Source organism: Balaenoptera ricei, chromosome 10 (assembly GCF_028023285.1).
Source record: "Balaenoptera ricei isolate mBalRic1 chromosome 10, mBalRic1.hap2, whole genome shotgun sequence".
Classification (NCBI taxonomy): Eukaryota; Metazoa; Chordata; class Mammalia; order Artiodactyla; family Balaenopteridae; genus Balaenoptera; species Balaenoptera ricei.
Window position 1 is genome coordinate 48245531 of NC_082648.1, and position 24069 is coordinate 48269599.

The window sequence follows — 24069 nt, forward strand, 5'->3', positions numbered from 1 at the left end:
AAGGGGGCTAAGTGCCCGAATGAACAACAGGAGGGTCAGGAGGCAGTGCCCATTCACGGATGGGTTTTTTAAACCCACTTTTATTCATTAATTGTAAGTAGTACAAATATTCCAAAAATATAAACAGACACTTAATGGCATCCTACATTTCAAGTTTTTGAATACAACGTTTATCAAACCATGAACCTGTAAGCAAGGTAGTCAGAACCCCACAGCCCAGTCACAGTGGGAAGCATGTCTCCCCCACCCTCCAAACGGTATCTTGAAGAGGGTTACGTGGCACGACATGGAACATGTAAAATCTGAGATACTACAAGCAAAGAAGCTCACGGGGCGCAAAGAGGAGGGTCTGCTCCAGGGGCAAGCCCCACAGCAGTAAAGGAATGGGGCAGGGGGCCAGACCCCTGCCTTCCCTCCCCTGCTTGAGTGCAAGTATTTACCAGTATTAAAATAAAAGGACAAAACTAAAACCCCATTTTACCAAAAAGGCGACTGAGGGACAGTAGTGGCAAGTAACCGACTGAAGACCTGAAGGGGAAAACAGGCTTACCTTCCGGAGATGCTTGACCTGTCTGGGACATGGGATATAGGACAGCCTTACGGGGGGGGGGGGGGGGGGGGTTGCCTTACTGAATGAGGCCTCATGAACAGAGTAGGGGTAGCAAAATAGAACGGAATCCATTTCCCAGGGAATGACTGCCTTTAGACTTCCTATGCTTTTAGCACAGAGAAGTTTGTGGGCCACTGTTAACAGAGGTGAATTTATAAAATGGTCAAACTCTTTGGGAGGCAGGAGGGAATTAAACAGAAGGTCCCAGGTTAACTGAAGGCAAATTTACTCAACCTCGCTATAGTAAGGGACCCATGGACCTACAGAGTGTCCCCTCTACAATGTGCAGAGTGGAAACTCTTACCTGACCCTTTCCAAACCGGTCCTGTGTCCAAAGCTCCCCCTATGAGAGGGACACGAACATCAGGCTTTTGATTTAGAAGCCCAATCAGAGAGACACACTGTGTCCCTGAAGAGGCACCTTAAAGAACTGAACCTGGCAGGTGGGCAGATTCCTGGCACTGCGTGAACTGGGGTCGACCAGGCCTGGTGGCCTATTGCTTCCCGAAGACCAGCCTCAAACAGGAAGGGCTGGTAGGAAACCCCGGAACAGATCCTGGGGTGAACTGGCTCCCTCTCAATCTTGCCCTCCTCCAAAACTGAGTCTGGCCTGATTCCTCTAAGGAGCAAGTCTTGCCCCTAACACACTGTGAAACTGGAGACCAGAGGGTGCATAATGACTCCAGGCTGGCTCTGGTCCACACCGATGGACCCTGCTTAGACTTATTTGGCTGAGCTGCCTCTCCAGGGAAGGGAGGAGAGGGTGAGCGGGGCGTGGCATTTCCGGTGAGGAACTGCATGGGGGCAGGGCAGGGTTCTGGCGAGAACGAGGCCTATGGAGGCGGGCTTCATGCAGAAGCAGCGGGGACACTCCCACCAAGCCATCCTGGGCTCTAGTCACGAGTCCCTTGGAACACTTGGACAAGCCTGATAGGAAAGAGGGTGGCACCAGCTCTTCCTTCACCTGGAGGCAAGGAGACCCAAAGCAGGGCAGAAAGGGTCCTTGGAACTGGATCAGCTTAGAGCCTCTTATTGCTTATTTAGTCAGAAAAGCATAGCTGGACCCCATGGCAGATTTGGCCCAAGGGCTAACCCTTAGGATGGGGCTCGGGAGAGAGGCCCCTCCTGCAATATTAGGATAGAGGCCTAGGCCAGGGCCTTAGAATCAGAAGCTCCCATTTTCCTTCAGGAGATGTCGTTCCTGGCCAGCCCTGGAACCCTCTTCCCCTACCTGCATGAAGCAGGATCCCACAGGCACCAGGGAATGATGCCTGGGAAATGATCACATGGGCTTTGGGGACCCTGTTCTACTCATGTGACACCGAAGGGAAAGACAAAGCCTCACAACCTTGGGACAAGGAGGGGAGGTGGCATCACAATGCTAGAGAAGGATGCTAGGCGGTCAGAACGCCAAGCTGCTGCTCCACCACCTGGTCCCGGCTAGCTCCTCAGACTGGCCTAGTGTGTGGCCAGTCTGGAAAGGATAATGGGGGTAAGTCCTGAGTGGGCGGTGTTCTTGCACCTGAAGCAACTTACAAATGCTTTGTGACATCTGCCTCCAGGGAAAACAGAGAGGGGGATAGGCCATGGTTAAGGCAGTGATGCTGAAGTGGGGCTCCCTCTGGGGGACCCCTTGTGCTCCCAATTACAGCAGCACTTCCCCTTTTGTTTTCCATTCTGGGGAAACTTCCTTTTTGTGACTTATTTTTTAAAGCATTCACTATTAAGAAACTTTGAAAGCGAAGAGACACGCAAAGCGCAGGTGTGTGAAGAGCTCACTCACACCTGTTACCACTGGCAGGAGGCACGTGCGTGACGTTGGGAAACTGAACGGTGAGACACCCAGCCCCTCAGCCCAGGAAATGCAGGAGTGCCTGAGACCCTGGAGAGAAAAAGCAACGGCCAGGAAGGACGAAGACACTTGGCCCTGCGGGAAGACACGAGAGAAAAGAGCCCTGCCCAAGACACAGGCGGGTGGGACCCAGAGCGCCCTTCCCGGACTTGGGGACAAAGTCCTTGCGGCAGCACCAGCAGAGAATGCCCGAAGGGCAGACTGAGGGACACATCCCGAGCCCATCTGACCTACAAGCCAAGGGGACACACACACTCACGCCCTTGGGATTTTCCTCTTCCCTGCACCTCCAGGGCCTCCCACGTTCACCTCAGGCCCAGGACTGCAGCTCTGTCAGAAACAAAACAGCCCAACACTCCATATTTCCAAAGAAAATTTTAAAACAGAGTCAAAAGAACGGAAATCAGTTATCTGTCCTCTTCCAGGGCAGGGAGAAGACCTCCTTCCCCACAGGTTCAAGACTATGGCTAGGTGGTGAGGAAGGCAGGCCCGGCACCCAAGCCTTGGGGAGACACAGAAAGGGCCCGAGCCAGGCACTCGGCCAGAGGCTAGTGCAGCCCTTGGGCCACAGGACCTGATGGCCACTGGGGCTACCAGTTCTGGATACAAGCTTTCATCTTCCCAGAAATGTCGTCTTTCTGTCTGCAGCAGTCGGCTAGAGAAAGGCTTCGGGAAGATGTGTGCCTGGGGCACCCGAAGGCAGCCTCTGACCCTACCTTTCTCCGTGGCATAAGCCTTACAACGCTGAGGAAAGGCCATAGGTTTGGCAACGGAGCCTTCAATGGTCTTCATCCCTATAGAGCTCGCTGGCTCTCAGGGTGACAGGAGAGGAGACAAACTAACTTGGGGAGAGTCTTGATCATTCACTTTCTCCCCCAACCTGACACGCTTATATCCCGGGGCCACAGTTCAAGGCAAGACACACTCATACACACACACACACAAATACACACACTTACTCACATCTCGGGAACCCAACTCAGGGAGCAGGCAGCTCTGGGTATCGCTGGTCTGATATCTGCCCACTCAGCATCTAACCCGTCCTAAAGCTCTTTCCAATCACTTCTATTTCCAGGTCTCATTTAGTGAGATGCTCCAGATTCCGCTCTGTCAGGCTGATCATAAAGGCACAGTGTAGGAAAGTCCCCTACTGGGATGGCCATTGCTCGGCAGCAGGGAAGGTTAAGGGGCCCGCAGCTGCCCAAGGCTGGTGTAGACATCCTCCGCTGCGCTCAGCTCCTCAAAGATTGGGATCAGGTTCAGCAACTCCGTGTCTGCCATGTCATCAAACCAAGACTGCACAGGCACCTGGAGAGGGAAAAGGCAGCGTAAGTCTCCCGACCGCCAGTGCTTCCCTCCCTTGCCCCAGACCCCCGGAGGCTGGCTGGTCCACCTGGGGTGGTGCCCTCCTCTGGTAAAGCCCATGGTTCCACCACCGTCCCCTTCTCCCTCCTCCTTCCAGGGCAGGGACTCTCCCAATCCCTGCAGTGTGGGTGTATCTGGACCACTCACTGCATTCTCTGGGTGGAAGATGTAAGAAGCAGGCGAGTTGTCCAGAATGAGGGTTTTCCTCAGGTCCCTTCCCAGGCGGCTGAGGTCCTTGACATAGCAGCCCTGGTGAAACACACAGGACTCACGGAACAGGCGGGCCCGGAATACCCCACACCTGTCCAGCAGATCCGTCACAGGGTCAGCATACTGAGGAAAGAGAAGATGCTTTTTGTTTGGATGCAGTCCTGGTTTCCCCGTGGTATCCCGTGGACCAGCAAGGAGCTGCCACACCTGCTCCTGGCTCTTTACTCCCCTCCTGCCCCCAGGTACCTTGGCTAGGCTGGCAGTGAAGAGAACACATTCAAAGAGTTCCCCCATTCGTCTCAGGAACTCATCCACGTAAGGCCTCTTGAGCACATACACCTGAGGAAAAGCACAAAGGCTTGTTGGAGGCATCCCTGTGAGGGTGAAGCATCACAGCATCGGTCACGGTCACCACCTACACAGAGAGCAGTAAGTAGGTTCAGACCTTACTCTGTCTGGACTCCCACACCCCAGCCTCTGGGACCACCTGGCTGGAAGCCTTCTGCCCCACAGACCAGGGCACTAGCGTCACCTCCTCACCAGGCTTCTGCTGGCTCAGTGGTCCCAACCTTGACCCAGCTCAGGAAGAAACAAAAACACCTAATGTCCCGGGAGCCATCTTTGTTTCCGGCGGCGAACCATCAGCTGCCTCCAGAAACAAGTAATCAAGAATAGGCCTCACAGATGGAAACAGCCTATCCTGGATTACTTGAATCCAGCCACAGCCTCTGTGGGAGTTTCCTGTCCTTGGCTCTGACAGGACAGTTAGTCCAGGTCCCCATCAGGCAGGGTCGCAGATACTTCCTGAAACCTTATGCCCTCGCAGAGCTTCTCTGAAATGCACCAGGGGAAAGTGACTTTTTCCCCTCAGTGACCGCAGATCTGACACCCTGCAGCATCTTGCTCTAGTGACCCCCCCATTTTGTGCTTGCCCCTGACAGCCACCCCTAACCCTGGTGTCCACCTTTCATAACCTTGCACATTACGGCCTAAAAGCTTCACTGGCTGCATGTCCCTCATGGGCCTGCTGTCTGTTGCTTCCCTGTCTCCACCCAGGTGTTCTCCTCTCATCCAGCCTACACAGGTGCTACTGGAACCACTCCTTCAAAGTTCTTTTCATCCAGCTCACTCCCTGCTCAAGAGTATGTGCCTGCCATGACTCTCCCTCCTGGAGATGGCCTGGACTGGCCATCGACTCACCAGACCCCTCCCAGCTCTGCAGCAGAAACCCTCTGCTCCAGGTAGCCACAACCGGGCCTCCTTTCATTTACCATTTCTTTAACCTTCAACAAGTCCCTCCCTCCTCCTGGCTATTCATCAAGCTTGGCATCCTCTCAACACTCTTTGCTGAAAATGCACCTTCTGCAGGTAGACACCTCACCCCCACCTCCGCTCATTTAAATGTCATCCCTTTTCCATTATTCACACCTCTCCTTGTTAGCCAGGAGTTCACAGTGTTTGAAGATACGCCTTTGTCTTTTATCTGTGGGTTCTGTGTATCTCTGTACCCTCAACTGGACTGTAAAGAGCTGCTGTGCAGAGTCCAGTACTGGGACTGGGAGAGCACCTCAGCGGGGAGGACGGTGGTGGGGTGAAGAAAGCTTCTAATGGACACAGGGTAGTGCTGACCACCCATGGAAGCCTCAAACCCCATTTCCCTACAAGTAACTCTTCTATTTGACTATCAACACCACAGGATCCTTAACCCTGGACTGAGCAGGCTGTGTAGGGCCAGAGCCTCACCTTATTTAGATTCAAGCGCTTTTTGATAGATGGATACTGAGTATTTATTGTGGCAGAATCCAGTGTAGGGACCCCAAGGGGAGGGGAATTGGAGAAGGCTTTACAGAGGAGGAGATGCCTGTTCTGGGGAGAAAGAAATTCACCAGCTAGATGGAATGGGTGGGCAGGGGAGGAGAGAAAACAGCTAGTACTGACTTCCTTGTCTGTAATAGGCAGATACACCAACTCTTCAGCTTTAGAGAAAATGTATTAAGTCATATAACAGCGCTGGTCACATTCAGTAGGGGCAGGGGAGATAAGTAAATGATAGCTATTACTACTATTAAATAATTTAATTTTAAACAGCTTGGCTGCAAAGAGAAAAAAGGTGACAGCTAGAGGGGGATGAAGGGCTGCATTTTTTAAGATGCGAAAGCCTAGAATGTGAAAGGTTACCAATAAAAACAGAGAGGCTGAAGTTACAGGAAAGGATCAACTGATGGAACACAAGCCCCGAGGAGCAGAAGACCCCGAGTTCCTAGGCTGGGCGTGGCCTGGCAGCAGCTCACCTGGTGAGTGGTCCCTTCGATCTCTACAGGCACTATGAAGTCAGCGTTGTTGATTGGCTGGAAGGCAGAGGAGTTAATGAGTCAGCTCGTGGGAAGGGACAAGAGCCCAGCCACACCCCAGTCCCCGCCACAGCCAGTGCTCCGCCCCCTGGGCGGGGTGGGGAGGGACAGATAATCAGAGGCCCTAGGAAGCTCCTGCTGCCCCAACTAAGTGGCTCTCACCCAAGTACAGGCTGCGATACCCCTTCTGGTTTTCCCTACTTACCACCACCTGCAAATTCTACCTGAGCTGAGACAGTCTCTGGGCCTTCTTGAGTTAACAAACATCCTGATAAAATGGATAGGGGCATGGCCCAAGGCTGACTTAACCCCTCTTTTGTACCCCTGTACAGAGCCCTGGTGGCTGTGCTGTGACAGGGGGGGCAGCTGTAGCCTGTTGTCAGTGACTGCGGAGAGCAGGAGGTCCCACTCAACATCATTCTCTGGTGGGGCCTCCAGGTATCTGTGACGCGACTGTGGCTAAATGCCAGAGGCCGGCCCTACTTCTGATCACTCTTCCATCATCAACTTTAGGCCACTTCACTGGCACCTGCAGTCAGGCTTCCAAGACAGCCCAGGATGAGTGTAAGAGGAGCTCCAGATGTCCAGTTACCTTAAAGGAGCTATGCACAAGGGTTTCATCCAAGTCAATGACCACGCAGATTCTTCCTTGATCTTCCTCTGTCACCTCCGGGAGCAGACAGGTCCCTGGAATCTAAAACCAGAGCCAGGCTACTGAATCTGCCACCGAGAAAGACTAATTTCCCCCAACAGAACTCTGGGAAGAGCTGGGCCCATTGAGGAGATGGAAGCCCCCTACTTCAGCCCAAGAGAGGCGACACTTAAAGGCCAAGAGGTAGAGAAAGAAGAGACTGAGCTGGCTCCTTCCTTCAGCCTGGGACTGTGAAGTGATCCGGATACTGGAGATGGAGGCCAGAGCTGGTGATGGATACCAGCTGTCCCCCGCACAATCTAATGCCTTGCACAGGGTGGGCCCTCAGCAAATATCTGGGACAAATAGCTTCCGGGGGCAGGGAGTTAGCCAGCCAGACACAGAGGGATGAGGGCATCACCGCATGGGGCATGGGGTTAGCAGGTATCACTGGGTGTTGGGGCTTCTGAGGACATACCCTGTGAGATTCACGTACCTGATAAAACTGGTACTGGAGACACTGGAGCAGATCCGACTACGGGAGAAAAGAAGGTGGTCAGTGCCAGCCCACTAATGCCTTTCCTGGCTGTCTAAAGCCCACTCAGGCCTGGAGGGGAATTTTCTCCCCAAGACCCCAGCCCCCTGGAAAGCTCTGACATGACAAAAGTGACTTTCCTTAAGAGCTGGGCAGGAAAGGGGCCAAAATCTTCTTTCCACACTAGGCCTGATGAAGGATGGAGAAGGAAGTGTCCCTGTTCTCAGCTGCCATTGGCTCTCCAAGGAACAGGGAACTCAAGCAGCTGATGCAGGGACACAGAGTCAGAGGCAGAATCAAAATCGGAACTCCTCACTGTGGAGGTTTAGCCTCTTGCTTAGTCCTGGAACCCAGGCTTCTCTTTGAGAACATGTGTTTTCTCCATCCTCCTTGGGGGCCTAGATTAGGGGGAGGTGCGCTGAGCCCCTACAAAACACAAGTAAGCCAATGTGAGCCCACACTGTGGGTCCTGAAATGGGAGGTAGAGTGCAGAGAGCTCAGAAAGCCTCTTCCCGCCTTTGGCTAATAAGTAAAACGTTATGATGTAACAACTAAGTGATCTTAATGGAAACCCTGAAGAAAAATTAAAATCCTAGCACTTAGAAAAACTTAATGTTGGCATTTTAGTGCATTTCCTTCAAGCTTGCTTTAGCAAGCAGTCTTTTCTCTTCATGATATATAATTTTGCATTCTGCTTTTTGACTTAATGTTGCAACTCAATACTCTTCCACATTGTTGTGAACTCTTAGTAAAAATTAACAGTTCAGTTAATACCGTCATGTTGTACTTCATTTAGCCATTTTCCCCTTTTGGATAATGAGGTGATTTTTCACTGATGTACGTATCTTTAGCCTGGTTTTGAAAGAGAGGAAGGACAGCTAAACCTTGGTGTTTCAGAAAGAAGTACAAATGGCACTGGAGAAAGGAGGATTTCTGTTCCCCCGCCTCTGAAATGCCAGACATATCTTCTGGTAATTATAAGAATCAAAGACACCCACACATTTCCAAATGTCTCTCACAGGTACAAGGTGAGAGTGCTGCAAGGGGTTATCAAGAATGTGATAGAATTTCAATTCCTTGGTTCCCTGAAAGCCTAGAAACTTGGAAGGTATTTTTGCTTAGTTAGAAATAAGAAACAACGATCACAGGACTTACAACCAGAGCGATCTGAGTTCAAACCCTGATACTACCATTTATTAACCATTAACTCTTCAGAGGCTACATACACCCTCTGAGTCTGTGTCCACGTCTGTGAGTGGGAATCCTGTGGCTCTCCTTGCAGGGCTGCTATGGGTCACATGAGACAATCTACGCAAAGCACCTTGCATGGTTCCTGGAACCTGGAAGGATCTGTGCCGTGGGGCCCCTCAGAAACCACAGGGACATCCGGATGGCCCACACCACAAATGGGAATCAACAGGAAGATGGACCGCTATGGGAAGGACGGAGGAAGGGCCTCCTCTGGGCCAGAGATCTTCCAACTCAGGCAAGGCTGCCCTGCCTCCCTGCCGTGGTTGCAGGGACCCCCACTCGCTCACAGCAGTCCCGTCCTTGCCGGCATCACGCCACCCTGGATCCAGCTACCTTAGCAATGGTGTTGGCTTCCTCCTTGTATGCGGAGAGCTCAGTGGAGGAGCTTGACTGGCCAACATGCTGGGCGCGAAAACAGCAGAAAAGGGCCTTGAAGATGTTACGTCCACGAGGCTTCTTAGGAGAGGACTTGGAGACCAGGCCTAGAGTGGAGGGAACGACAGAGGCATTAGCTACAGGGCGTCTGTCCACAAATACCCACCCCCGTGCTGTATCCCCTCTAGTTTATAAGCTCCACTGGGGCACAAGGCACGTGCTTGGCGAACAACCAAATACAGTCAACGGTGAAATGTACATGTTTATTCCAACATCATCTCTGTAAAGTAGAAACAGCAGGAATCCCCAGTCCCTGGTTTGGGAAATAAACTGCAGAAAACTTGCTCTTCATTCCATGGGGGGTGAAGGGGCACTCAGAGATGGGGCCAGCTATAGAATCCACTTTGGTAGCAGCACACTGAGGGAACCCTCCAAGGTAATTCACAAAAATCCTCCCTAACACCAGTTCCCAGAATACCACCCAGTCTAGAGAAGGGAGTAAGCTAGACCTCTTCAAGTCGGTGCAGCTACAGCCCTGTTCTGGGTCAGCTTCCTTCAATCAGTTAAGTTGGCAGCACTGAGCCCAGACTAGAAAACAGAACAGCTTCAGCCCCAAGAAGCTACAAGCTTCGTTCACACCCTTGTGTCCATCCCACACTCCAGTCACTTTCCTTAACACTCCCTCCCCTCAAAGACCACAGGCATATCACTCTCTTGGGACACATACACCCAGCGCTGGGTTCTGGGTTGACGTCCCTGCTTCTAGGCTACAGCTGCTAAGTCCTGCCTTGACAATTTGAGCTTTGGAAATACAAAGCCATTTTAATAGGAGGCTCGGCAAGGCAGCCCCAGAAAGGCCAAGCCGATAGAAAAAGCTACAGGCATTTACAGGATCAACCAGAAATGGACTTCGGAAAGTCTTTTTCAAGTTCCTTTTATTATTATTATTTTTTTAATTGGAGTATAACTGCTTTACAATGTTGTTAGTTTCTGCTGTACAGTGAAGTGAATCAGCTATATGTGTATATACATCCCCTCCCTCTTGGACCTCCTTCCTCCCCTCCCCCCACCAAGTTCCTTTTATTTTAGAGGAACTGTTGCAGCAACTGTTGAGCAAGAGCAGGGAGCCAGGATGGGTACTGTGGCCAGGAGGTGGCGCCGCCCAACCGCTGCCAGAATGGTCCTCAGCCACAGGTCTCCTCTCCAGGGGCCAGGGCGGGGACAGGCCTTGGGATGAAGTCCACCCCACTCCGCTTTAAAGCACAGGGCAAACTCCTGCGCAGGGAAGTAAGTGCCAGACATGTCTCTGCCTTTATGTAGGTGCGGGGGAGAGACAGAACGTGGCACTGAGGATAACCTTCCCCGTGCTGTTGGGTTTAAGAAGGGAAAGGGGGGGGGCAATGTGGTGAGCCCCCCACCCCAGCAAGGCCAAGCTCCCTGGCTCAGTCCTCAGAGTACAGGCTGCACCTGCACGGAGGTGGCTCCGGCAGAAGAGGTGATGGGAGAGCCATTTAACACCCAGTTACTGGGCTGCCTGAGCCCCTGGAGAGGAGAGAAAACCAAACTCTGTTCCTGGGACCAAAGGTGAGGCCGCTGACCCTCAGTCAAGGGGCAGTCAGCACCGCCCCAGGACAACCGACTCAGCTCTGGCTCAACAGGAAGGCTGAGGGCTTCCTGCAGGTGCAGGCTGGGCACCCCAGTCCGTCTGGTCCAGCGCTCTCTCCTTCCCCTCCCTGGGTCGGGCAGATCCCTTGACACTGGTATGACCATTAGAAACCTTTTAGAAAATGTTCAGGCTTCCCCAGCAATTAGCCTAAAAACCTGGATATCACTCTCAAGCTCCTGGCCCTGCTGGAAAAAATCAAGATTTCCAGGGACTGGGGATTTTGCCCTGAAGGAAAAAGTTGCGTTGGAGGCCTCGCCCAAGGCCCCTGAGTCCAGGAGACAAACTTGAGAGCAGAGCTCAGTACTTAAAGACAGCAAGACGAGAGGTTCCTCGGACTCTTTCCTACTCTGAATAATCTACCCAGAAATCGGAAGGAAAGGACAGCTTCTCCACCTGCCTGTACGGCCCACATTCAATTCCGAGCCCAGGGACGCAAGCAGACGCTGACACAAAGCTCCAAGACCAAAGCTGAACCATCTCTTTTCCTTTGGTTTATGGTTTCTTCACGCAGAACCACAATCAGAGGCTTAACCCGGGCACTGAGCCTTTCTTAAAAGGCCACACAGCCCAAGCCTTTCCTGAAGAGAGGCCATCAAGAACGCACTCAGCATCTTAGTGACAGACGCCGTGAAGGCTGAGTAATCCTGAGAGGCAGGGGGTGAAAGGGGCAGCTGGCTGGGGCCGTGGAGAGGCCTCGCCCGGTGCCCACTGCGGGAGGCCCAACAGGCAGGAGCGCTTCAGCCTCAGACAGGGAGCTTGGGAGGGGGCGGGGGCGCTCCTCAGCTCGGTTCGGACTCTGCAGGGGATGAGGTCTTCTTAAAACACAATGCGGCCAGGCAGCCCCTGGGCCTCAGAGACCACAGATGCCTTGACCCCGGGGGCAGGCGCTCGGAGCAGAGCAAAGAGCTGGGGCGCCTGGGGAGGGGACCGCAGACCCACAACAGCAAGGTCAGTACCCCAGATGTTCCTCACTACCCCCTCCCCCATTGGGGCCCCACTTCCCTCTGTCCTCCTCCAGGCTGTGTGTCCTCCTCACCTTTACAAACACTGCCACTGACAATCAGTGGCTGTCAGGGCCTCTTCGGCCTCCCGCTAACATGGCGGCCTCCTGACGGGGCCTGCCATGGCCTCAGCCGGGTACATTCACTGGCCTCTGGCTTCTGAGCAGCAGGTGCCCGTGACTCTGGCTGAGCGAATAACTCCGGGGCCTCCAGGGCCTTTGTCGCTTCTACAGAGCCAGGACCTGTGGAAGCCTTCGCTGGTTTGCAACCGCCCAGAAGAGTTAGAAACAGAAAGGCTCCCTCCCTTCCGAGGACAGGGAAGCGGGCTATGAGGAGCCGAGCACCTGAGGCAAGCTGCTCGGCCTCTCTGGGCCTTGCTCATGTCTACTGAGCACCAGCGATGGGCCAGGCCTGTGTCAAGACACTTGACATCATTACTTCATTTAATCCTCACTACAAACCCATTTCTAAGCACTAATCCCCCATTTCACAGAGGGGAAACGGAAGCACAGAGAGCTTAAGTAACCTGCTTGAGGTTACACAGGTAGTAGGACAGCAGAGCCAGGATCTGAACCCAGAGCCAGGGCTCTTAACAACTACTCTGTAGGGTCCCCTACAGCTCGGGCATCGTGTCCGATTACTCCTGCAACAAGTGGGAAGTGGTGGTGCACTCTTAAGATCTCTCAAGAGTGTGTGCCCTACTCCTCTCTAGGCTGGGCTGGTGAAGGATCAGTTTGGGGTCCAGCCCCCCTCCTTTGCTGTCCCCTTGGGCAGTCCATGAAAGGTGTAAGGGGTGAAATAGTACAAGGCTCCCTTCACCGCCACCCCGGCCCTGCACCTGCTCTGACTGGCAGATACCTCTGGGAGATCAAGAGGACAATGGGGTGGGGGGGAGCTGGAGCCAGGAGCTTTGGTCCAAGATCCACTTTGTTGAGTGGGTTTAAGGATGAGGGGGTACACCCAGAGAGGGATCTAAGACTCGTATCAAAGAGCCTTTCAAAGGACTCCTTTCAACCAGCGCTCAGCACTGTGTCCGTGACAGCCAGGTGCAGGTCACCCCCATCCCTCCGTGTGTGATGGGAAGGGGCAGTGGCCCCCTCCCCGGAAGAGGAACACTGGCACAAGAGGATTTACAGGCCGGTGAGGATTTCATTGCACAGGTTTCCCCAGTGAGGAAGGGCAGGATTCCAGTGGGTACCAAATAGCTCCATTACTGATGTGCACCTGTTCTCCCTGCTCCGAACATCTGGTTTGGAGCTGAATGTCGGAAAGGACCAGCACAGACCTAACGGGGCGGGGGCCGGGGGGGGGAGCTCTGGCTCAAGAAGGAGGTGCGCAGGTTGCTGAGAACAGGGAAGCCAAGCCACCCCTTCAGCTCACTGCTGCGAGGCTTCCTACTGAGGCAGGATGTGAAGAGAAGGGGGGATGTGGGAGGTATTCCCCCTCCCCCTCCCCCCAGGATCACCTGGGCTGGGGTCCAGGCTCTGCCAGTTACTACTCAGCCACACAGCCTCTTTGAGCCTTAGTTTCCTCATCCGTTAACTGGGATAACAGCAAGACCACTCTCCTGATAAACAAGACTGAACACAGTCATGCACTGTGCAGACTAAACTTAAATGCCATGCTCATTTTAATATTATCTAAGGGGAGATGACCACTCCTTGGCAACACTGTGGCCACCCACCCAGCATGTGGCTGAAGCTCAAGAACAGAAGATGAGAAAGGTGCCAGAGGAACTCTGATCGTGAGCAGGTTTCAAAAAGTCAAAACCACCCCTATACCTTCTCCCACATCCACTACAAAACTTGTTTTCCAGTTGCAAACTCCTTGGCTGGTCTCTGCGAGTAACAGGAAAGCAGGTGAGGCTGTTCCACCTGAGACAAAGAATGCCCTCTCCCCTTGCGTCCACCATCACTGGCCCCCAAGAAGCACCACGTGGGGATGCTATTTGCCTCTGCCTCTTAAGAAGCTTGTGCACCTACATGTATGCGTGTACACACACACGCGCGCACACACAGATGAAGACTGGCTTTGCCTGGACAACACTATTTTTAACCTTCTTCTGAAGGTCAGGTTGAGATATCACCGTTGCCAACAACACAGCTTTGTGTCCCAGCAAAGGAACTCCTCACACATCCGCCTGGGATTCGGCAGAAGGCAAGCTCTCAGGCTGTCGGATTTTAACAAGCCCATTCATGTAGAAGGATGCCTTCTTGGTTCATCTCTCAGAGTACTTCTTTCTCCACCATCTCTCATTCCCCCCACAGCAAAGGATTTAGTCTGGCTATCACTATAAAATGGCCTCCCGGAGGGGCCTCCCTCCCCTTAGCTTTTGGAGGAAGGAGAGTATTTGGAGCATTTCTGGCCTTTCTTGGCCAGCTGCCTGGGCCTTGCAGCCAAGATGCATCTGATTGGGGCTCCCCGTGGAGAGGAGTCCTCCCAGGTCCTCAGCAAGGGGCATCTGTGCCTTGGCTAAGGACAGGCCCTAAAGCGCCAGGTGGACAGAAGGGCTCTTGGACCATCAGGTGAGTCAGCAGGGGAACAAGGAGGTGAGAGATGCCTAGACATCCCCCACACAGGAAAGACTGGAAACCAGAGGCAGGGTGTACCAGCTTCCACAGTGCTCAACTGCTGACTCTGCTCTCCTCAGGTGACAAGGCAGGGGGGGGCCTCACCCAGCTCGGCACCAGTTCCCGAAGTTCCAGAGAGCAGCTGTGAAGCTGACAGCGTGGACTTTCAAAAAGTAGTTTCAGCCACGTTGTTTGGCTCACACCAGCATGTTCTACACTAGCGCCCTCCCCGCGACCAGCAGCCAGGCCGTCCCACCTACGCACACGTCTCCGTTAGTTCCCCTTCCCTGGACAGGACAGCTCCCTGCCTCTACCTCTCTTCTAAGAGAGGAGGACTTCTTTCAGTCCTGGGTCCTTAACGCCACTTGTGGGGTGACGGTGGGGGACCCGGTCACTCGCTGCCTTGCCTGCCTTTTCCCTGCCCCTCCAGCAGTCGTCACTGATCTCAACATAGGGCCTCGACTTCAGGACCTTCCCTCAAGAAGCACTCAAGTTTGGGAAGCAGGGGATCCCTGGCAACTTCTAAAAGAGGATCAAGATACTCTGTCAATTTCCAAATCAGCCTTTAAAAGAGTTATTGGCAGAACACCCTCCTGGGCAGCTGTAACATATTTCAGAAACATGCTGGGGCTGGGGGGGGGTTCCCAGAAGCAGCAACAGGCCCTGGACCAGAGCAGTTTCCTCACGGATACGTCAGCAGCAGGCTCAGCCCCCAGCCCCACACCAGAGTGCTCTTGGTGGATGTCAGGAAGTGATCTGATGGCTCACAGCAGCAGCAGGGATAGAGCTGAGATGCCATCCAGGAAAACCCAAAGGGCTGGACCCTGCCCTTGTTTTACTGTATGCAATGCCTGCTAGAGCAGAGATGTCATCGTGGGGGACTGGAAGCCATACTTGCCCACCTTGAGCCTCCCTCTTGCCCTAAGGAGGTGCGGAGCAAGCTCCTATGGGAGGCCGGGAGGCTAAAAGGAACCTGCCAGCAGGACACGAACACCCTCTTAGTGGCTGTTTCAGCCCCTCTCTTGGCTCTCTGCCCGATTCCTGAAATGCCTGGGTCTGGTGAAAGACCTGAAGAATCTAGTGCCTCTTTCCTCTCCAGCTAAGAAGCCTGCTTTAGGTGACATATGCATGAGAGTGCGATGGAGAAAGAAGAATGAAAGCTCAGGACAAAGCAAGGGACCTCAACAGTCTCTCCTCTGACCAGTGAACGACAGAGTGGTTACACAGGTGCCATGGACTTAGGCTTAAATCCTGGCTCTGCCACATGTAAAGTGTGTGGCCTTGGGCCTCAGTTTCTTCATCTGTAAAATGGAAAGACTAACATTACCTATTACATAGAGCTGTGAGAATTAGAAGGCGGTCTGAGTGTGTCCTGACCCTAGTAAAACGCTCAGTAAATCTCAGCTGCTAGTCATTCAGTACAAAGCACTTTCATACCTTTATCTCAGTCTCAATCTCAAAATGTTCACATTGAAAGAGACCACAGAGATTTCTTCTCATTCCAGAGGTCACACAGAAGTAGTGGCAGGGCCAATCCTGGGAAATGGCCTTTTCCAGGACTCCACAAAAACCAATCACAGTCACACACACTCACACACTCGTTGAGGGTGGCCAACCAGTTCCTTCCTTCCTTCCTCTCGTGGCTGGTCCCCCCCCCCCCCCCCCCCCCCGCAGAAGGACCGGAAGCAGCCTGGCAGGGAGTCTGTCCCACCTACAGGGTCACTCACCTACTCCTCCCACACCCCAGCTGCACCTGGGACCAGCCCACCAGGATAGGTGTGTCCACTGAGAGAGCACTGAGCTGGTCGTCAGGAAGCCTGGCTCTTGCCCCACTTCAGCCTCTCAAGCAGCCTTGTGGTCTCACCTAAGGCACCACCACCCTGGGTTGTTTCCTCACAGGCCAATCAGGAAAGGTCTACACTGCATGGTCCCTCCCAAGGTGGCTTCAGATCCCCTGAAGTTTGAACAGGCACTCTAAAAAGTGGAATGCACAATGCAAATGAGAGGCAGTGCGGGCCAGCGTTAGGTTTGACTCTGAGCCAGTCCTAGCTGACACGAACCAGCCACGTTCCTGTGGACAAGGTGCTTGGGGTTTCTCAGCGGAAGTTGCCCTCACTTGTCAAGTGGGGATCATTCCTATCTCACAAGGTCATTGTGAGGCTCAAGTGAGACACTATCAATAGATATAAAAGGCTAGGGCAGTGCCTGCCCCACAGTGAGTGCTCTATAAATATCACGTGATCATTACTGGTAAGCGGGGATCACTACTCTGTCCATTCACACTCAGAAAACTTTTGGACTCCCCTTTAGGAGCCACAGGATCTTTAACAAACAGGAAAACTGGATCCCTCCAGGGACTCCTCCTGCTCAGGGCTGAACAGGCAGCTGGGGCCACTGCTGCGCTCACCTGGCTCTTCTCCAGGGACACCTGTCAGAATCACAGGGAGCATTTGGAACACACGGATGCCCGGCTCACCTGCTCATGCTCTGATTCAGTAAGACCCAGGTGGGGTCTGTATTTTTAGTAAGTGTCACAGGAGTTTCTGATGTGTGTCCCTGGCTGAGAGCCAATGTCTAAAGGTTGCCAGTGGTCCCTGTGGCCCCTTTCCCCACCCCATCTCACTGGCTCAGTGTCTCTGCAGGTCTCAGGGGACTTGCACCCCAGAGCCTGATTTTCCTTTCTAGGGGCACTTGCTCTAATCTATCACAATGCAAAAGACCCAAGCCTCCTGTCTCTTCCTGCAGGTCCCTGTTCCTGGGAGGAGGGGCCCTAGCCCCATTCTGCCATGGAGGCAGAAGAGCTAGGACCCACGTCCTGGGAAGGCACTTCCACACACCTGCAGTATGCACTCTGAGCCTTCCCATGAATCTGCTTAGCTCTCATTGGGGTTCGGGCCACATTTGTTCCCTGAGAACTGTGTGGGTGGGAAAGAGCAAGTTCTACAGGATGCAAAAACTATTCATGTGTCACGAGAGAAGAAGAAGGTATTGAATAAAAAGAGGATAAGAGCAAAGCCTGATTTGGGGTGGGGGGTAGGGTGGGAGGGGGGGACTAGGAGCACCTGGGAAAGGAAAGGAAATGCCAGCAGGTCCACTGAGAGATCAGGTTTAAAGCTAACCCTTAGAACAGCTGACGAATATAAAACAGGACATCCTTGCACCTCCTGCCCAGAGGCCGTGTGCTCGCTGGAGTACCCATTCTGTAATAACAGACCTGGTGCAGGCACACTCAGACCTGAAGGGCTGGGCACTCTGCCAGACAAAGAAACTCTGTTCTATTTGGCCTCTGGTCCAGAGAGGCTTCAAGTTCTAAGTTCAACCTCTCCACTTTGATTTCTACTAGTTCCTTCAGAAGATTTGCACGTTAATAAGCTCATCTGCATCCCAGTTGGGAACTATTCCTCCATTTCAGAAGAGGGAGGGAATCATGACAGAGCCACACCCAACCCCGTGTCCGCAGGACAAGTGAGTTAATTCTGTGCTTCCCGGGCTGGCTGGCCTGAGACAGGGTGAAAAGCAATTTAATGCTGAGTTTGTGCTTTCTCAAGGTTATACCCCAAAACCACAGCAGCAAAGACATAGCTTAACATCTATTTCTCTTCAAAACCCCAGTTTCTTTTTCTTTCCTTGTTACTAGCATTCCTTAAAGAAATCTGAATCTCACTGGGTTCTTTAACTCTCAAAACAAATGCAGACGGTAAGAGAAACGCAGCACACAGTTGTCTCAAGTCTTCATTACATCCACTTCTGAGGGGCCGAGCAACTGCTCACAAGGTTTAGACTTCAGAGACTCTTCACAGGAGGTGCATGGCTCCCTGGCCTCCTCCCGTCCCAGATGCCCAGGCGCCAGGCAGGATGGCAATAAGCCCCAAGGCACACGCTACTCACATAAAATCCCATCCTATGTAACAGCGGCACAAAGAAGGGGTCTGTGCAGCAAGGCTGTTTGCAAGTCTCAGAGGGTGATTCTTCCAGAAGGCCTAAGCCCTCACATCAGTGTCCCCTCTGACCCCCGGCCACCTGTCTTTAACAATAAAACCCACATGACCGTGTGCTATTTGCACTATGTCCTTGGGGGAATGGAGGAGAACCGGAGTGGTGGTCTAGCTGTCTAAAAAGGAAGGACGTTAACATTTATCAATTATCTGCTAAGTACAAGGCATTGGAGAAGTGTAGAGACCGATACCCCTATTTTATAGATAACTCACTCAGAACAGTAAAGTGATTTGTCAAGTCTCACTGCAAATAGGGAAAGCAGGGATTTGCATCCAGGCCTGAGGCAACCAATTTTGCTCCTGGAGCAATTCTTCTGAACACTTCTAACTGCTGCACCTGCCCCCCAATCCCCTCTTCACTCTGAGAGACAAACTTCCCAAGACGGTAATAAAAGACAATAACCCAACTTACCCAAAAGCTAGGAGGAAGAAAGTTGAGGAGAAGGGGAAGAGATATATACTTACATATAAATACGTATTGTCTTTCTCTTGCTTAGTTATGAGCACATGTATTAATTTGCCACAGAAAGGCTGGGAGCATCAACTCACCTTGGCTAGAAACGTGACTTCTATCGTATTTACCATTTTAACAAAGTCCTTGATCATGAGGGATTTGGAAGGTCCCACCGAGAGCACGAAACGGGACCTCTCTTCCACCCAGTTTCTTTAAGACCCCTATAGTTGAGAAGGAGGAGACAGGATTCAGGGACACTACCACCCCTTGCCGTCTCTCAAGGGGTTTTCACAGCAATTCCTGAGTCCTGGTCCGTTGCAAGCTCTGCAAGTCAAACTCAGCAGCAGAACTGCAAACTCCCAGTCCCGGGATGGTGGGCATTTACAAACGTTGTTGCTGAGTTAGCAGGGCTCCCTTGGGTTGCTTCGGGAGAGAGCAAACACAAGCTTAAGTCACCACACAAGCCCCTACCTCACTCCAAGATGGGGGAACAACTCCAAAGGAGACAGAGGAGCGAGCCACAGTGGCCACAGAGGCCAAGGCCGAGACTGCGCAAGGAGGGGAGAGGAACCAGTGGGGCGGGAGGAGCCAGCTATAAACACACACCCTGGATGCTCACAGAACAAGCTGAGGAAGAAAGCCCCAGGGAGACTGAGACTTGGTCTAAACTTTTCAAGTTAAGGGCCTAGCTACAACCACAGTGAAAGGTGTTTAAGCTTTTACATGGGAGCGTAAGGCAGAATTTCTCCCTTATGGGGAGAAAGCAAGAGTTAGAAAAACCTGCCACCAGCCTAATTCTTAGGGATGATCAGCTACCAGAACCTGCTGTTCTGTTCTACATGTGAAAAGACAACCCAAGGCATCATCATCCACTCCCTGAAAGGAAGGGGCGTCAGGCCTCACAAAACAAAACAAAAAAGGTCCCAACTCCCCCAGAGGGGCTGTGGGTCACTCAAGCTCTGGAGGAGCTTGCCTCCACCCTCTCGTTTCACACTGGGAGGTTATAAGGTGGGCCCATTTCCCTGGCTTCTCCCCATCTAAACTCAAAGCCCGAGGCACAATCTCCCAGCAATGGGGCGACACCGTGACACCCTCGTATGGGGCTGCAATAAATGGCCTTTTTCTGGCCAAACTGATGTTAACTTTTCTTTTTTACGTTGGTATTGTACACAACCCTATCCTTGCTGTACCAGGAAGCCATTTCACCCATCTGTTTGGGAAGATGATCCAATTTTGGTCCTTTTATCATCAATGCTTTCAGCAACTTTGTTTGTTCTACTTCCCCTACTGTAATTACTTTTGAATCATCAACACACCCAGCCAGCCTTAAAGCTCCCAGAACAGAATGCTAAAAAAGAAAAAAAAAAACTGCAATGGCAAACAACTTCACTAAAAAACCGCCCATGATAGGAGCAATTTGTATTTTTCTAGAAATTTACTGATTAATAAACTGCCTCAGTACTCCTTCCCCTTTTTCCAAAGGGAGGCAGAGCCTAGAAATGGGACACTGTGAGGAGGGGAGAGGGCACGGAACTTCAAAGGAGCTAAATAAAACATCTGCTCCCCACCCCTACTTTTATTTTATTTTATTTTATTTTTTTAAAGATGCAGGATTTGTTTGTAAGTGATGAGGGATTCAGAAAGTTGGTTTGCTTGTTGCTGGGTACCCAAGCAGCCTGGGAAGAAAGTATGTCTTCTCTGGAATGCAGTCAAATTACACGGGGGGAGAGAGACCCCCAAGCTGTCGGCCTGAGAATTCAGATTCCTCCAGGGATAAGTCTGAAGGACAAACCACACAAAAAACGAAAAACGTAACTCTAAGAAAAATCCAACCAACATCAGCAGCTGAACACTGTCAAGAAGCCAGCTGCTTGCTTTCTGCTGTCATCTATTCTGTTCCCTACCACTTGCCCTGGTGGAGGAAACTTCCAACTCTGATTTGTAAGCTGTACCTTCAGAAGTCCAGCTTCTGAAAAAAAAAAAAAAAAAGAAGTCCAGCTTTCCCTCATTCCTGGTGTGGTCCCCTCACTGGGAATGCACCCTCCTGAGCCCCTGCAGGAGGAGAGGACCAGAGTAGGGAAGCTCAGGACTCTTCTTCCCCTTCTCATCAACACTGCCCCCTCTGGAATCCTTCCACATCCACATTTCTTCATTTCTGGCTAGCACTTGGAGTCCCTTCCTGGGATGAGGTTAGGAAGAGAGCGGGAAGAATCAGGAGTTAAGTCATAAACACAGAAAAGCCTCCCCTCTTCAGCCCTCAGCACAGCTGAGCAGCCAGTAGAGGGGTGAAGTTGCAGCCCGGTTAGTGATGCAGTCAGGAGAGCAGGGGGTCAGGGTCTTTTGCGGGGGTTGGGATCTGAGCAGGCAAGGCTTATTGAAAGTAGGGCCAGCGATGCAGGAAACACACACTACACCCCGCCGCCCCCCTCCCCCCCCCCCGATTGCACCGGGGAATTAGGGAATGGCTGAAACCACCAGGCCAGCCCGTTTGCCCCTAGGCAAGTTGGGGGAGCTCCTTGGGACCGGGAACCCCTGAAATAAGTGATCTGCTGACTAATGTTGCCAAATACGGGGATGTGGGGCTATACCCAGGCTCCACAGCTGGCCCCCCCGCCAGGCTCTAGGCCTCAATATGTTCAAGTGCAGCACTGGCCCTTCTTGCCCTGTTCTGGGGGGGTTGAGGGGAAGGGCAGAGACGCTCCGAATTTGGGCCCAAGAGCGTGATCTCCCCAGCCTCAGGCCAGGTGGCCCCAGTCTGGGAAGTTCTCCAGAAAAAAACAACGCTAGTCCTTACTCCCCGCGGAAATTCTGTCCACTATTTTAGACACATTCCTCAAGGCCCGAAGAAGAACGTGGGGGAGGGGAAAAGAGTTTCGGGGCCTCCACCGTGACCAAACTCAAAGATCCCACCCTCAGGCCCCAACCTTTCCCCCGCCCCCAGGAGAGGTCTCGGCCTAATCACCCTCCGGTCCCCAAACCCGCCCCAGAAAGGGCCCGCGACCCCCCTTGTGTCTCCACCCGACCCGCAAGAAGGCATGGGCCGCGGGCCGCGAGCCGCTGCCCACGGAGAACTCGCACTTTTTCGCGGCGCGATTCAGAAACACGCCGGGTCTGATGCCATCCGACGAATTATGTAACCAGGGACACCAATCTCGGGCTAAACAAACGCGGCTCTGTGTGTGCGGCGGCGGCCCCGGGGAAGCGCACCGGGGCAGGGAGGGGCTCCGGCCGGGCCTCGGGGTCGCGCTTGTTTGCTCAGCAAAAGCAGCAGGAGACGGCCGGGCGAGAGTCCCGCGCGCCGAGGTCCCAGGCCGAGCGCAGGGCCGCAGGCGGACCAGATCGGTCAGCCAGAGCTCGGCCCCTCCCCCACCGCGGCCGCCCCCGCCTCCGGGCGGTGAACTTGGTCCCAAGTCCCGCCGGACACCGTCACCGACCGCTGCCTGAGCGGCCTCGGGCTTGGGGGCGGGAGGGGGGGGCTGGGAAGTGCTGGACTCCAGTCCCGGCTCCATTCTAGCTCGGGATCGCCCGGGACCCCCTCGTTCCCCTCCCCTCCCCACCTCTCTCCCCGCGGTCCTGGGGCAGCCGCGCGCTCTGGTGCGGGAAAGTGACGACCCCACCCCCCAACTCTGGAGAGGATGGGCGCCTCGCTCTGCGAGCGCTTACCCCTCTGTCTCTCTGCCCGGGGGGAGGGAGTGCAGGACAGAGTGACAGCTGCGCGGATGACGCCCCTCCCCCTCGGGCGCTGGGAGCCCGGGGCCCCGCGCAGCCCTCCCCGGGGCCTGAGTGCGCACCAGGTCGCAGGGGCGGATGGAGTAGGGGGTCGGGTCGGAATCGCCCACTCTGAGCCCCGGGAGATCTGGCGCCGAGACTCGGGTTCTGGGCTGTGCTAGCCCCCTCCCCGCCCAGGGGCGACGCAAAGTTTTGGGAAGTTGCTGCCCCTACCTTGCTTGGTGAGCACCAGGGCGTCTTCCCTCCGCGCCTGGGTGATGATGGAGCCGTGTTCCATCTAACAATCCCGCGGGCCCGGGCTGGCTGGGCGGGAGGACGCGCGGGCGCACAGGCTGGGCTGGGCTGGGCTGGGGGGCCTGGGCGGGGGCCCGCTCCGGCTCAGGCTCCGGCTCCCGAGACTCCGACTCCCACTGCTGTTCACATCCCTGCTCTTGTTCCTCCCCTGGGCCAGGAAGGGAGGCGGCCTGTACGGAGAGCGGGAGGCCCGGGCAACGGCTCCCCCGGTTGCCCCCGGCCCCGATCCCCCGGCGGCAGCTCCGGGCTCCTCAGTTTGGGTCCAACATGGAGAATCCGGAGCGAAAACAAGAGGAGGAAATGGGACACGGGGCGGTTTCCAGGCTCCCCCCCTCCCCTCCGTACTCCAGATAAACAACCCGCGGCTGCAGCGCCCACCCCCGCGCGCCTCCAGGATCTCAACCCGGCCTCTCTACAGCCAGCTGGCGCCTCCCGCTCCGGAGCACCGTCCTAGGCCCCGGGATCCTCCACCTGTGAGCGGCCCGGGTTGCGGAACATCCAGAGCTTTGCAATTTTGTTACGGAAAAAGCGAATCCCCGAGGGGGGTGGGGTAGCGGGCGGGCAGGCTGGCAGGGGAGACTTGAAACCGCTCCGGCGTTCCGATTGGCCCTCTCCGAGAAAAGGGGCGTGACCGCTCCTTACTATGCGGTGCGAGGACCCAACAACATTCCAGACGCTACGGCCACGCCCCCGGGCCACTCCCCCCTCGCCGGGCTGCGGCCTCCCAGCCTCCTCGGCCACACCCCCTTCCCAACTACTTAAAAGGACACTCCAAAGCTCACGTTTCCCTACTCTGTGCTGGGGTGTTCCCGTCTGTGCAGTTCTACGTGCGTAAGGTAGAATGGTTCCGCCCTTCCGGTAATCGAGCAAGCCGCGAAGCCTCACTCAGGTCGGGCCAGGATGAGAGAGAGGGTTCGGGCAGTTGTTTTACTTCCTACTCGGCGCTCGAATTGTGGACCCACTGTTTCACATAAGAGTACAACCATCGAACCCTGAAAGGGATGCGTGTGTGTGTGTGTGTGTGTGTAGGTGGACTCAGGACCTCAGAGAATGAGAGCTGGAACTGACCTCGGGATGGTCTGACCTCCCGCCCCCCCACTTCAAATGAGACATAAGGAGCCAGGCTTTGCTCAAAGCCACTCACTTATTCCCATTCAAGACTTCCCCTCTTTCTTCCCCT

The 24069-nt window shown here is 53.9% G+C and overlaps 1 protein-coding gene across 1 annotated transcript; it reads right to left on the reverse strand.

Moving 5' to 3' along the window:
* Positions 1-41: 41 nt before the first annotated feature.
* On the reverse strand, positions 42-23234 carry CTDSP2 (CTD small phosphatase 2). Its single transcript, XM_059936356.1, has 8 exons — positions 22809-23234; positions 9139-9287; positions 7516-7554; positions 6981-7082; positions 6329-6385; positions 4284-4376; positions 3975-4160; positions 42-3770 (listed from the first exon to the last, which is right to left on the reverse strand). The coding sequence occupies exons 1-8, from the start codon at positions 22870-22872 to the stop codon at positions 3645-3647; spliced, it is 816 nt and encodes a 271-aa protein (XP_059792339.1). The 5' UTR covers positions 22873-23234; the 3' UTR covers positions 42-3644.
* Between the last annotated feature and the right edge of the window lie 835 nt (positions 23235-24069).